Below are 15,793 nucleotides of genomic sequence, written 5' to 3'. Positions count from 1 at the left end.
CCGGAAACTGAACGTTTCCCTTCTAGTTCATCAGGAGCAATGCAACAAATGATCAACGTCAAAAATTTAAAGAGTAATGCGTTAACTGCGCCAAATATCCGCTGACATCAAAATGAGCTCAGCATCAAACAGATACCGCAGTTTTGCGCTGTTTGCGGTGTTTATCACGGGAGTTGTGAGGCTGTCGTATGGAGGTAAACACGCCGCTATAAAACACTGAATACACATACAAGATAATATAGCTCTTAAGAATCCTGTTTGTTTATTTATTTATTTTACACTCGTGTAGTGGCCAATTTAAAGTGATCGTGTGTTATGCTGCTTGGCTTTCCAGATGTTGATGAAATCCCTGAATTCAAAGCTCCTGAGAAATCCGACCAGGTTCAACCACAGAGACAGTTTAAGACAGCTGAGATTGCAGATGCAGTGATGGGAACAGCACATTCTCCGGTGATTGAACATCTCATTCCTAAAGACCTACAAGAGTCTCTGATGGGAGAATCGTGTGTTGATGAAGACTGTAAAGCTTCATCAGATCTTGAAGAGACCAGCATATCACAAACACACGAGTCAATACTGTCAGCTGTGATTCACACTGACACCAAGGAAATGAAGGACCAGAACTTAACTGAGACTTCAAAGCCATTCAAGGTCAACTGTGATAAGAGGAACATTACTGGAATGGAGAACTTCACAGTCCAGGTTCTCAATGCCACTCAGGTACACATGTGATACCCCAACATAATTTGTGACCATTTTTTGTCATGGTTCAAAATGAAGCAATATCTATATTGGGATCCATTGATTCGATTCTAAGGATTATTTCATTGTGAAACAAGGCCGTAGAGAGCGAGACACCCACCACATGTATGAGAACTGTATTACGTAGTTTAGCACTCATTTTAGCAAACACATTTTTGATGCCCAGAATGCCTCAAACAGAATCAAGTAGTCTATAAAGATGTGTAATAAGATTATTGTAACCATTGTATTGGTGTAATGTGTAGTAGAGTACTATATCATCTAATTTCACTGTACTAATAACCTTTGCACTACAGGGATAGTATACTATCCCTTTTAGGGACTGAAGTGTTTGTCATTTGGATAAATGCATTTTTTTTTTTGGTCAAAAATTAGTCTAAAGTCCTATTTGGACCGTAAGTGTTTCTCGGGGGGACGTAAGGTATTAATACAAATTTAAAATGTATTCAATTCTACATATTACATAGATCATGTAATGAACCACATGAGGGACGCATTTAACAGATGTTTAGATGAATAAACTCACACATCCGACGCAAATTTATCTTCATCCAAACGCAGAAATTTTTAACACTGAGAAGGCATGCAAATTGATTTTTACAGACATCCTAATGAGAAACAAATACCGTCCAAATAAGCCGTTGATTCCCATTTTGCTGTATTGACATGGCAGTATTGGTTTAACCAGTGGTCTGAGTTTGGGGCAGGATTGTCTGTCTATTTGGGAGAACCTGTTTGAAAAAAGTCAGTATATTGCAATTCTGTTTGGTAAAATTGACATGAAACAAATGATCACTGCATTTTACCGCAACAGAGGTTTTTATGGTAAATCATTAGATTTAATATGAGGGCAGTTAAGGATTTGACTGTTAAATATTATTTATCCCACAGGATCTGATGGACCTTTTGAATACCAACAGTACAGAGTGTTCCTTGGTTCTCTTTTACACAACGTGGTGTCAGTTTTCTGCAAATCTTGCTCCTCATTTCAACGCATTGCCACGAGCCTTTCCCACAATGCACTTCATTGCACTTGACGCCTCTCAGCATAGCAGGTTATTAAACATACTTGATTGTACTGTCAGCATGCTGAAATGTACTGTGTGATTCATTTAATTTTGCATGACTTTCTGTCTTTTAAGTGTTGCCATCTCTTTAGGGTGGTTTCTATGTACATGTAATGTAGCGTGAGTATATCTTGCTCTTTTTACAGTCTATCAACACGGTTTGGAACAGTGGCTGTCCCCAATATACTTTTGTTCCAAGGTGCCAAACCGATGGCCAGATTCAACCAAACAGACAGGACATTAGAAACTCTTACATCTTTCATAACAAACCAGACAGGTGCGTTTTTCAATTTCTAATGTGTTGTATGTCTTTCCCTGAAACTGTTGTATCTTCAAGACCTAAACTAACCTTTTCTTTTCTCTCAAACAGCTATTGTTTAGAAATAGTGAAAACTTGTATCTTGTTATAAGCACCTTTTGTACTAGTGCCTCCCTGGGACGCCTGGCTTTTAATGTTTCCTAATGTTTGTAAATCGCAAAAGCGTCTGCTAAATGTAATGTTGTTAATGTCACACATTTGATGATCACAGTCAGATGTGCTAGAGAAGAGAGACATTCAAAACCCCTTTTCCAAATGGCACCCTAAATCCTCACTGTGTTTTTTACATTTCTGCAGTCTCATGATGTAACACCACTTTGACAGTTGAGAAGTTTTTTTAATGCAAAGCTCACACAAGTGATTGAAAATCACATTTTGATTGAAAAGGGGGCACCCATGAGCACCTTAAATGACATATGGGACACCCTACGGCAGAGGTATTCAACCCTGCTACTGGGGACCCACTGTTCTGCGGAGTTTGACTCCAACCCCTATCAAACACACCTAAACCCCCTAATCAAGTTCTTCACAATCACTCAGACAATTGTATTGGAGCAGAGTTGGAACTAAAGTTTTCAAGATAGTGGGTCCCCAGGGGCAAGGTAGAAGACCTTTGCCCTACGGCTTTGTGGACTTAATGGACATGGGTACACGTCAGCCATTACAAGTCCACATAGATGGGACAGGACCAAAACGTGCATAGCATTGGGCCTCCAGGAACAGAATTGTGAACCACTGCATTACACAATATATCAACTCTATTGTCTCCTACTGACCAAAATGTGCAATTTGGGCAAATAACAGGGCTTAAAGTCATGTAAAATAAACCAGCTTTAGGGTTAACTAAAACATTAACCCAAAGTTTACTCAGAGTGTTAGTTGATAGTAATATTCCCTCATTTGAAAGCACTGTACAGCTTAGACTCTAGATCAGGGGTCTCCAACCTATTTATGAGCAAGGGCTACCACAATGGATAAAACAATCTGGAGGGCTACTTTTTGATATAGTCTACTTAAACTTTTTTGGTTTTACTTGTTTATTTTATTTTATTTGACTTGTTTATATGTTTTAGTATTGTTTAAAATGTTAACATACGTAAACCAAGCCAAGCTAATATAAAAAAATATGTAATGAATAAATATTACAGTTGAGACTATTAATAGAATGTGCTTTGGCGGGCACCTCACAGACTCTGTGCGGGCTGCCTGGTGCCCGCGGGCACCACGTTGGTGACCCCTGCTCTAGAGGTTTATAGAATAAAATGATGAATTAATGAATAACCAAACCCACAAATTTAAGTTGCCTGATTCTTAAATGCATACATTGTATGGTAACCTTTTTGTCATTATTTGTTTACATTTTTTTTAACACACTCTAGGTTTTGAACCAAGTCCAGATCAAGCTGTACAGGGTGAAGACCATATAGGGCCGCTGCCTGCAGTTCCGGTGAAAAGCATCGACTGGCTCTTTGTATTTTCAGTTTTATTTATATCTGGCTTTACACTATATGCAATTCTTTGCACAGACAGCATTCGGTGGCTTATACCAGGACAAGACCATGAGCACCAGGATTAGATGAGGTTAATGCATTTTCAGACCCGAGTGTTGTCAGTGTCCAACTGTTGTGTTTTGTGGTTTAGTGTACATACTTGAATAATAAAAACGTACAGACACATTGTAATGCAATCAGCCAGTATTATTATTTACTTGTTTGCATTTCATTTTATTATGTTAAGGGTACTTTTAAGTCTGAAAACAGGGGTGGCTCAGTGGGTAGCACTGTTGCCTCACAGCATAAAGGTTGCCGGTTCGAGCCCCGGCTAGGGCAGGTAGAGTTTCTGCATGTTCTCCCTGTGTCAGCGTGGGTTTACTCCGGGTACTGCGGTTTCCTCCCACAGGCCAAAAACATGCAAGTTAGGCAAATTGGAGATACCAAATTGTCCCTCCCCCAACTTGTGTGTATGAATCAACTTGTCTGAATAAAACTTGTGTATGGATTAGCTGGTTCTCGCCATGAATATAGCCGTAGATGCTGGAATGGCGTTAAGAAATAAAGGAAGAAGTCTGACAACAGATTTTAGTTAGCCAAAACAGCTGCAATATATATTTTTTGGAGGTTCAGTTGCATTGAAAGTCACTTCTTTGGAACTTATTTTCTAAAGTAGCGCTGTTAGAGGTATTTATTTGCTTTGGAAACTACTGCCCCAGTCTGAATTATGTAGCTCCGTTTTTGCTTATAAGCTAACTTAAGAGAATGGCTGTGTGTGAATGGCATACTACCATTCTACTCATACTATTTTTGGAGTATATAGTGAACAGGATGCAGTTTATCTGTATGCATGGAAAGGTTGAATGTTAGTTCCTGCCTATCTTTGCATTCTTCCCCATATTCTGAGAGGGAGGAGTTAGGATAAAATAAATTTGGGACAGAAAATAAAATAAATGAACATAGTGAATGAGAAGCTTTCACTACATAAAATTAAGTAACCCACACGGCCAGTGTGCACAACCTCATCTTCCATTTCCAGTGTGACAAGGGAGGAGCAATATCAGCTTTGTGTTTCATCCTTTACCAATTTTTAATCACACTACCAAAAGATAAGACTTTTAGATTATAATTTATTTATAACCCGAGAGTTGCCAGTTCAAGTCCCAAAGCCGGCAGGATGCAATTGAGCAAGGCACCTGTTTCTCATTGCTCCCTGATAGGTGCTGCAGTGTTTGTAGTTTGAAATAAATGGAGTATTATTTGCATTATTAATGTAAGAAATAAATGTGAATAACTCAATGTGGCTTCATTCTCAATACTGAACTATATTTAAAAACTACCATGCTTTGTTCTTTGCTTTTCTTTGTTTCTGTTTAATTTTAAGCTGCTGTGTAAGAATTAACAATTGTGAAAAGTGCTATATTGAATTAAATTAAATCAAAAAGCCCAAATTGTTGTTTGACAAGGACAGGATGGAGAAAGGCATTTGGTCAGTGTCTCAGTTGATGAATTTGTTGCATCTTATATGATAATTTATGTCTAAATTTGGTAATAAAGAAACATTTATATCTATAGCTAAAGGTATTGAAAGAATCATTTTCAAACAAAACACATAGAAATGCATTTGATAACATTCCTTATACTCTAATACAGTACAGACATTTTTTAGGCTACAAACAAATATTTGTGACTCTATATGAAATCCAGGCTAAATTTCCCTTAATTTTAAATACATGCCTATGTTAACAGTGCACAAATTGTGTTTACTGTATAGAATACAAACATGCCAGCATTTTATGATTTACTGGGTATTTCAATTTTATTTTAGCTGGACACCACTTGCCATCGTAAATGAAGAATGACCCTAATAATAAAATCCTTATGCTGGGAAATTTTGGGTAAAGTCCAATAGGAAGTGATCAACCTTATTCCCTTGGAAGATTAAAACTCTCTAAATTTTAGTAAGTAATCTTTTATACAGTGTGTTACGACGCAAATAGTCATCAGATTGTAGGCGATAAGACCTTCATGCGAAATCTGATGTAAACAACAGACTATGTATCTATATTTCACGGATTATACGCATTTGTGGACAAAAATGGTCATTGGATGTATTTTATTGGACTTTCATGGATCATTCACACATCTGAAACAGACTGGATTCGATTCGCGATCGTTGTATCAACACAAAAGGTAACAAGTCACGTTATATTTTGCATGTTGTCATCTTCTGTCACAAAATACTACATTTATGATGCTAGAGCATCTGTATCTCAAAACAGAGACCATACATTGATGCTAATCCCGTAAATTATACCTTTTAAATGTATAGTGATGTTAATATTATTGTTTGTAGACAGTAGGCTATATAGATATTTTTGCAGGCTAGATAATTTAAACCGTGGTTTCGAAAGTTAAAAAAATATTTAACGGCTTTATTTTACAATTCTACAAGAACTAAGTAATAGTGCTTTGCCAAACGAAAAGTTTTTTGCCAAACTAACCGAGACCGGGCCTTACCGCCCCGGCTTTTCTGACGAGGCTAACCCCCGAGACTCTCATAACTTTATGGTCCGGACCTCCCGCTAGCTTCTAGCAATTAGCACGCGGTCCACAAGCTGTATACATCCCCGCCGGGTCTTAATTTCTGTAATTTGCGAAAATAATGCGTTTGAAAATGTTTTATAACGGGAATATGTCCAGGGAAAACGAGTGTATTGTTGAGACGGCTACATCACAATTTACGCTGGAATCTTTGTGTGTCATGATGAGTTTGACACACCGAGACCCTTTTCTGACGAGGCTAACCCCCGAGCCTCTTATAACTTTACGGTCCGGACCTCCCGCTAGCTTCTAGCAATAAGCACGCGGTTCACAAGCCTTATACATCCCCGGCGGGTCTTAATTTCTGTAATTTGCGAAAATAATGCGTTTGAAATGTTTTATAATGGGAATATGTTAGCATTGTCCAGGGAAAATTGTTGAAACTGCTACATCACAAATGACTCTGGAATCATTGTGTGTCATGAGTTTCTTCTCCTGGAGTGGACTTATTAGTGATACTTTTCTGCATGATTTGTCTGTTGGCAACATAAACCGTTAATAATAATAATATATAACACAATAACACAGTATGGTCTGTACTGCTCTGCGATATCACTATGCACGCGCACATGACGTTAGTAGTGGGGTGTGATCAAAGGAGCAGCAGCTCATAAATATGTAATGACAACCTCAAAACGGCACAATCTGAACTGCCCTGAAACAGAGGCTCCTAGAGATGGGTAACAATCTTTTCCTACAAGCTATTTCGAGCAAACAACTTTTGAAACATGCTTTATTGAACTCATACACCTATTTAACCTGTGGAAAAGCAGTCATAAGATGGGCACTTTAAGATATGCCAAGTTGTTTTCGAACAAGACAACACTAATTCTGGTCTTGATATGATCAGCATGGGAAGCTGGTGCTGACCACCAGCACCAAACCAGCATGGGAATTATGCTGGTCTATGCTGGTGCTCACCAGCACCGAAACACAACATTTGCTTATGCTGTTTTTTCAGCAGAGTGGCCTTTAATGTTTTCTGTTTTTAAATATTATTAGTTGACTGTGTTTTAGGTATTTTTTATGCACCTGGCCGTTCTGTTGTAACGTAAGCTGTATAGCCATGTTGTTTGTACATGACAAATTGCTTAAATCATTTTTTTGTTTTTAAAAAATCTATTTTGATCAGGCAGTCTCAGGGACAACTCTCTACATTGTTTACTCGCTGCTGGATTCGCAGAGGGCGGCGATGAGTTGGTTAATGTTTACTCTGAGTTCAGGCCGTCAGTGGCCGAGTGCTTTTATCAAACTGATTCGCTGTTATATGTCTTCAGAGAGCTGCACAGGTTCAATGGTAAGGCGTATTAATTTATTTTAAGATGTTCAAAAGGAGTCCGTGCGCTCTTTCAATGCTGTGCTGACACGCTTACGTCGGCTGAGGACCCAACCGACCAATCAATCAGACACTTCCGCGCTAAACACGCGCTGTTTTGAGGTCGAACTATATTCGCGCACCTGCAGCATCGCAGATTATAAAGAGAGCGTTTGTAGCGTGTTAGTATTGTTAATATTAGTGTTTGTATTTTATTTAAATTGTTTTTTAAATGCATGTAATAGCACTTACGACGTGCAGCATATCTAGGTTTATGAAGAAATGTAGTTAGTGAACCTGTTATGAATCTAAAGAAAACACACACCAGTTCACAGTTTTTTCAACAGTACTAAGACCTCTGGTGTTTTTAGGGTTGAATAATATGAATTATGTAAAATAACAACATATTTATTCACTTTAGTGAACATTTTTCTTTATAGAGTAAAGGTTTTTATCTGTAATTTAGTAAATCAGAAACAAACACGCACGATAATCGGCTTTGCATCATTCCAGTCATAGACTTGTACTTATAGGTACTTTATATTTACAGTATGTGGCTGGACAGATACACTATGATTTTTTTGCCGTTTTGTCAACGTTTATAACGCTGCTGATCCACCAGATGGCGCAAAGAGACTTAAAGAGTGACCCATTTAAACATTTTGATAAAACATACGATTACCTATTAGGTGACTTTTTGGAAAGCCAGAAGCTTTTCAGATAACATTGTGCATTTTCATTTGTTTTTTTAATTTTGCATTGCTGATGCATTTTTACTCTGCTATTTTTATTTCGACTGTAATGAAAATAATTATAGTTTAAGGAAAAATATGTTTTTCCTAAAAGTACATGGGAAACATACATGCTTTTCCATTAAACAAAATCGTTTTTAATAAACACTTAAATATGTTAAGTAAATAAAGTTGGGTTTTTGGACTAGATATAGATGTTAATAGAACATGGCACAATGTGTAACATCTTCAGAGTTACCTTTTTTTTACAAATTGGGTAAACATTGAGTCCCATTATGTTCAAATCATTAAAGAAACACATAATTTGTTATCTTGTGGAGAGCTATTGGATATTTTAGACACTTATTTAGTATTACTGATATATATATATATATATAAGACACATATAATAAATGTAAATATCTTGTTGAATATTATAGAGATATTCATCATAAAATATATGGTAAATGACACCTTTTACTTGTAATGTAATTTTAAAAATCTATTACAGTTTCTCAACTCTATATATTAATATTTTTTTAGAGTTAAGCAATTGACAGGTTTTTACCATTGCATTAAAAAAATTCCCCTGTTAAAATTAAGATTTTTTTATACTGGATGGTTGTCCCCATTAGAAAAATATTGGCTTACATTTCTCAAAGTTCAGGAAAAGCAAATAACAAGTAGATAAATTGCCTTTTTTACAAAAAGTGTAGCACTGTTTGCCTGCATTAGTTAAAGCTCAAGTTGTTTAACCATATTTCAAAGTCTACTTGAGGCACAAAGGCAGTGACATTTTGTCTACTGCTTAGTAAACACTTCAAAAAATAAAACAAATAAATAAATAATAGTTTACAGTAGAAGTACTTTTCAAACATTGACGTCATTAAGGAAGTAATCGGTGTGTGGTTGGTAGAGTTTTCGTCACATAGATGCCCTTGCGCAGTGCATGATGATTAAGTATGATGAATAGGCTTATAATAATGTATTAAATGGTGATCTTTACATTTACCCAGGCCACAGACTGGCTGTCGCCAGCTGAGAGAGAACAGTTTCTCATGGAGTTAAAAGCCACGGGCTGGGTGGAAGTAGACGATCGAGATGCTCTATACAAGGAGTTACACTTCAAGACCTTTAACCAGGCGTTTGTCACCCAAAACAACTCTTCAAATTCAAAACAATTGTTATGCTTTAAAGTTATAACACTCTTCTTGATTTGTAATCACTTCTTTAGATGTGTCTAGTATGTGCAGACAATAATTGCTGCAGTCTCTCGTCTGTTCTTCTATAGCAAATAAAGCTGGATATCCATTGAATCCAGTGCGCTTTCTTCTTTCTTTCTACTGAATATTCTTCAAATTGGCATTACTTTCCAGGGATGTTGTGGTTAAATGGCTTTTACAGAGAGATTCAGCAGCTACGTTGCAACAGGAAAACCTGAATACCTATAGTCTATTAGTTGCAGGTGTAAGCCAGACCACATCTTTTTGGAAACTCTTTATTTATTGTTGTTTTGCTTTGAGCCAAACAGCATAAACATACAAAAATAGGTTTACTGTAGCTAATGTTACAGCTCTTCTTTTTTATTCAGAAGTGGAGTGTCACACCACGATTGGTTACAAAAGCACTACAGTACGTGCTTGTCTTACATGTCTCTATGTGAGAAGCGCTAGGCCACACTTTGCCTGCCCCCCTTTTACTCTTTAAACCCCCCTCCCCCCAAACTCCTGACTCGTGTCAGTCTGTATTACTGTGATTGAGAGCAGAGCTGTGCTTGGCATCAATTGAAGTTTTGATCAAAATGATTTCTTTCACAAACAATCAAATTGGTTAAAATGTTTCATCTGCCTCAGAAAACCACTAACTATCCCATCAGTCTGTATGTTCCTCTTTTACACGGACTTTGTTTGCTTCTCTATGTAATACTGACCTCATAGTTTTCCATGTGCACATCTCACTCAAAGTTATTTTCTCTTCTGCATGTAGTTAACTTTCTGTTGGCCTTGCATCCTTTATGTCCTGGCTTCACTCTGGACTTTACATAGTAAATAAGATCTCTAAAGCAACATTATGCTTTAATATCGCGTACATTAGGAATTCAAATGTTATCGCAATCCTTTTGTTTGAGCAGCCGGGTCTCGTATAACACCGTTGTGTTGTGAACCTTATTTTTGATGCTGCTGGTGTGCAGTAAATACACATTGTTTATTGAATCTCGGTTTACAAGCAAGCAACCCATCTGTTAAAGTTTCTTTGTGACATTATGCTATTTATGTTGCAGAAGTTTCATTAATCTCATGAAATCCCATTTGTTTGTGGGATCAACATTTTGTTAGATTTGGTACATTTTTATTCCACATAAAACACTTGAGTTGTTTGGCTCTGTTTCATTGATGTATGACTAAAGCAGAAACCAATTGAGGAAATCAAATTCCTGCTATTGCTATAGACGGTTTCATCGGACGCACGTGTGTCGACGCGATACACTTCTGGATCCGAACTTTACTTCTGGTTTCGTTTTTTTAATGGTCTGACTAGTTGCTAAACTGATTTCTTAAACAAATGCCTCGTCGAAAATAACAAATGTTTTGGTTTCCTAGGTAATCTATGTGTTGTTTTTTGCTTGTTATTTAAATAAACTACTTTAAAGAACTTTCTTGTTATTTATTTTTAGCGGAGTTTACCGGAAGTTACGTGCGGACCACGACATCCGCTTGTTTATGTTGTTACTGCTAAAAACCGTCTATAGCAGTCACTGTGTTTCAGACCAAAGAGAACAATTTCAATGATCGGCACTAAAAATCAGCTACCGAGTTTAGAACCAAACGTTGCTTTGTGCTTTTTGATAAACTTTTATTTCATAGTATTTCATTGTTTTAGGAATAAACCAAAATGAAGACACTTTGGGGCGGTTTCCCGGACAGGGATTAGACTAGTCCTAGACTTAAACACTTTTAAAAGCTCTCCAAACTGAAAACAACTTGCACTTACATATCTTAAAATACATCAGTGCCCTTTGTTTTACCTTAAAATGCACACAGGTAATGTTTTAGTAGGGCATGTTTGTTAAAACTGGTTATATTTCCTAATTAAACTAAGGCCTAGTACTGGATTAAGCTAATCCTGGTCCGGGAAACCGCCCCTATATAATATTTATTGTTAGATAGTCCTCTGAAGTGGGTCAGAAGTTGTATTATTTAATGGGGAAAAATGAGTTAATATTCATGCGGTTTACAAGCCATAGTACAGTTTACAGTAGTAGGTTTGTCTTATGTTAGATAGTACAGTTTACAGAGTTCTCATGTGTTTGTAGAAAGTAATAATCATGTCCTGAACATGAGAAACTACACTAACATTGTGTTACATGTAGTAATGTGATCTGATAAAATAAATGTAACATTGCATGCGCTAACATTACATGAAGTAACATTAGAGGTTGTGTTTGTTTATGACGACACATTCATTTCATGCTTTCAGGGGAACTTTGTTGAAGCAGCCTCCGTAGTCCAATCTGTCTACGTTTAGGCGTAGCTAGAAGATCCTGTGTCCATAAGCCCTATATTCCACTACAGAAAACCGACCTGTAAATATCAGGCACATGTGTTCGAAACTATGGCCATATTTACGGCCTCATCCAGTGTTTTATGACAATCATGCCGTAATAGCACAAAATGCCCCTAAAGTGGCGTGTAGGGAAACATGCTCGCTGGTCCTGTGGTGGTGGTTCTGATTATTTGAGATGAGGGCCTGTAACATGTCAAGTCTAATTACCTTAACTCCTGACAGAGTAAAAGTGGCTGTGGGCTGAGGCGTTGGCTACGCACAATACAAAGTAAACAAAAGACCCAGAGAACGATGGTCCTTGACCTCCTTTGAGTGGGAGTCAGAGACAGTGCTCCGGGTCCGCTTTATTGTTTCCTCTTCTTGTCCTTAAGTGTCGAGAATGAGATTTTAAGTTTTTTGAACATTTTAACAAGAGATAGGGTATTTTTTCTTATCAAATTTTAAAAACCGCCCATTCAGAATTTGACGAATATCAATCTTTTCGAAGAGATCAAAGATTATTAAAACCTTGTTGTCATGGGGTTTTTTACCTGTCAGAATAACTCATAAAAAGCGAACATTTTGAAACAAATTATGCCTTGCTATTTAATAATTACCAATATTCTTAATGAAAGTTGAGCAAACGCAGGCTACATGTTTAAATTGGTGGTGGAATTGAGTTTCAGGATTCTGTCAATCACTTTAATTGGATAACAGGACGGTTTTCTTGATAGATAATTCAATAAAATAGCTGATTGTGTTACATCACGTGTTAGTGAATAAATTCCCCAAATTGCTTACAATATCCTCGGCTCTGTAATTTCCTCTTTTTTTTTTTAAGTACCCCGGTTTCATTATGAGAGAATTTGGCCAAGCCCATGGATCTCTCTGCAAAGATTGAAACTTGTGTACAATGCTGCTTCAGTTGACTTAATTAGCTAAGGAAGTATTTAAAGGCTTAATTGAGATTGCAATGGGAAATTGCTCTAAAATGGCCAGTGCATTTTTTTCTTGTTCACGGCAGGTTCAGCTTGCGCAGGGTCTTGCCTCCCTTTGGAGTTCTGTAGAATAACGGCGAATTGGAGCACACAAATAGAAGAGAATGTTTGGGTTCACTTGTGAAACTTAAGTTTAGTTTTAGTTTTTTTTTTGCACAATAATGGTCGTTGACCTAGTATCTAGTAAAAAAAGCACTAGACAATACAACAGTAATAAGATAGTATGCAGAGACAATTACATAGAAAATAACATGTGAAGGATGTCTCACAAATGTTAGGTCTTCTCTAAAAGGTAGATTTTAAGTTTCGCTTTAAACTGAGACTCTGTTGTGATTTCCCTTATAGATAACGGTAGCCTATTCCATAAATTGGGTCTGGCTTGGCAAAGGCCTGGTCTCCCTTTTTTAATCGTGACCTGGGAATCACATTTAGCAGATATATTAATAGTTACAAGTTCAGATAAATAAGAAGGTGCTAGCCCATTTAAAACTTGACTCTTCTGTAGTTACATCGTGTACTAAGACCGATGGAAAATTAAAAGTTGCAATTGGCCATATCTGCCTAGAAAATCGCAACTTTTAATTTTCAGTCAGTCTTAAGTTTTAAATAGGAAAATATCGAAACTCTTTGGTTATTTTTTAGCGCGATGCTAATGGTCTAATCAGATTCAATGGATGAGCATATTTTCAAAAAAGTGGATTGTCCCTTTAAGCTGTCTGTTGTCTTTTCTCAGGCGTTTGGCTTCATGTCTCGGGTGGCTCTACAAGCAGAAAAAATGAACCATCATCCAGAGTGGTTCAATGTTTATAACAAGGTAATAATAAGTTTGTAATGTTTATACATGTTTATCGTGATATGGCTTTGAATCAGTTTTGCAAGAGGTCTTTGAGTACTGCATTCACACAACAAATAATGACGCTACATTAGGTATTGTACTAGCCCTAAAGAAAAAGTGGAGACTGAGAGCCTTGTAAAATAAAGATTTGGAAAAAGATTACACTTTGTAAAATAAGGTGCACAGGGCTTGTGTAAACCTCCACAGCACGCCAAGGAATTGCACACAATTCTTTTTATTAAAGTGGCTTCAGTACAGGTACCAAAAGCTCTTCTCAATGCTTTGATTCTCATTAATGTTTGTTACACTATAGAAATAAAAAGATATCTTTTAGTATTGGCTACATTAATTACTGTTTTTCAGGTGCAGGTCACTTTAACGACACATGACTGTGGAGGACTGTCAAAGAAGGACATTCGACTAGCCAAATTTATTGATAAGGTGGCACTGTCCTTGTAGCCATCTTTACAGTTGTCTTTACGGGACACAACATTTTCAAAAGATTAATAAGATTTAAAGGTTGCAACTGGTATCATTTTTTATTATGAAATAAAGTATTTTTGCACTTGAAATGAAAAAGTCGATTTTTTTATATTTTCATTTGGATCCCCTCAGTTTAACTATGTTGTGAAATCCTTGCTTTGGAAATTTCAAGAGCAGACAAACCAGATAATCAGTTAGAAACTGGGAATTATCCAAGTAATACAAAGTCTTTCAGTCCCCAATTAGGAGTTACATAAGCCCTCAACTGTTAAGGAAAATGTGGTGAGAAACAGCCTCCATATAATTAAACAAAAACATGATTGGATGGGAAAATACAGTACAGTACATGTGGACATTTCAACAGATGTCTTTATAGAACTTTTATCAGATCCTTCATAAACTATAAGAGCAAGTATAGTCACTGAAACAAAGCCATTATGCTCACAATAATTTGAAACAGTCCGTGGATCTGTTAAGGAAAGGAATAGATTATTAATGGAGTCTTTTGCAAAGAAAGACCTTTTTGATTTCACTGGAAGGAACATATCTTTTTTGTAAACATTTTGGTTTTCTTTTAATTCTATTTTTAAAAAAACGAAAACTAGTGTTTTTCCTTGTGAATATTGTTTATACCTTGTAATAGTTATTTAAAATACACTTGCATTCTGAAACCCTGCCAAACTGTAAGATATTCAGCCATTCTGCTAAAGGTGTGCAGTGGCTATTTTTAAATCCCCATGTGTCAACATCATAAACTGCTTACAATGAAAACTGTGTTTGTATTATTGTAATATGTGTACATATCTATGATTACTGTAAGAATACACACACTGAAAGCTGAAGGTTTCCAGAAGTTTACAAAAAAAAACGAATTCAAAATATGCCTACATAAGCCAGGTCATAGAGTGGTTGAAGCCCAACATGAGATTACAAATGGTAGCCTATTGTATTAAATGTTAACTATAAGACAGCATTGTAAAGCTAATTAACAATGCAAAATGTGTAAAGCGCTATAGAAATACATTTCTATTTCCCTTCTTATGAGAGCTACATATGGTCATTAGCTGGATCAACAGGATCTACTTTTCAGCTGTACTGCATGATGATGGGGCCAAGATCAACCTGGTAGACCTTGATTAAGTAAAGCTGACAGACCTCACTAAACTGATAACAACTTTGCCACTATTTTTTAAGAAACCAATTGATTTGGCAATACACAAGCCAAAATAGAACATCACAAGTAACTGATACTTTATAGGCTAAAAATAGGGCACACAATACCCCTAGGTGGGACAGCCATCTTGGTAATACTCCTGTGCATAGCTTTTATGTGAACAATATACCAAATAAATCTGCCTTTTTTTTGCTTGAATGGGGAAAGACCACAGTATATATAACTATTAATAATTTTACTGTTTTTTCATTTGCTAACAAGCAATACTGAGGCCACATCTTTAAAACTCTTCACACAGTTAGCGAAACAGAAGTCAATGCAGACCAAACTGTGAACAATTTTTCATTGCTTTCAGGCAACATGCATTCAGTGACCACACTTTTAAAAATGTATTAACTCTTTTTCCAATTCATACTCCAATATGTATTTTCAGCACATTTTTCTAATGCTAACACACTGCATTCAAAATGGT

At 36.6% G+C, this 15,793-nt stretch overlaps 2 protein-coding genes across 4 annotated transcripts; both read left to right on the top strand.

Annotated features, from left to right (window-relative positions):
- The first annotated feature begins 48 nt into the window (after positions 1–48).
- Positions 49–3,835, top strand: txndc15 (thioredoxin domain containing 15). Its single transcript, XM_055181049.2, has 5 exons — positions 49–194; positions 335–720; positions 1,654–1,817; positions 1,976–2,106; positions 3,528–3,835. The coding sequence occupies exons 1-5, from the start codon at positions 113–115 to the stop codon at positions 3,722–3,724; spliced, it is 960 nt and encodes a 319-aa protein (XP_055037024.2). The 5' UTR covers positions 49–112; the 3' UTR covers positions 3,725–3,835.
- A 1,814-nt stretch (positions 3,836–5,649) lies between these two features.
- LOC129424400 (pterin-4-alpha-carbinolamine dehydratase 2) lies at positions 5,650–14,918 on the top strand. Of its 3 annotated transcripts, none has more exons than XM_055181057.2 (5): positions 5,650–5,831; positions 7,375–7,539; positions 9,305–9,430; positions 13,563–13,643; positions 14,028–14,918. In XM_055181057.2, the coding sequence occupies exons 1-5, from the start codon at positions 5,748–5,750 to the stop codon at positions 14,121–14,123; spliced, it is 552 nt and encodes a 183-aa protein (XP_055037032.1). In that variant the 5' UTR covers positions 5,650–5,747; the 3' UTR covers positions 14,124–14,918. The 3 variants fall into 3 exon arrangements, with proteins under 3 accessions (XP_055037032.1, XP_055037034.1, XP_055037033.1); XM_055181059.2 differs by lacking the exon at positions 5,650–5,831 and adding an exon at positions 6,842–6,922; XM_055181058.2 differs by lacking the exon at positions 5,650–5,831 and adding an exon at positions 6,904–6,922 and having other exon boundaries at positions 7,379–7,539.
- Positions 14,919–15,793: the final 875 nt, after the last annotated feature.

This window comes from Misgurnus anguillicaudatus, chromosome 9, assembly GCF_027580225.2.
Source record: "Misgurnus anguillicaudatus chromosome 9, ASM2758022v2, whole genome shotgun sequence".
Taxonomy (NCBI): domain Eukaryota; kingdom Metazoa; phylum Chordata; class Actinopteri; order Cypriniformes; family Cobitidae; genus Misgurnus; species Misgurnus anguillicaudatus.
This window is presented reverse-complemented; position numbering and strand designations above follow the sequence as displayed.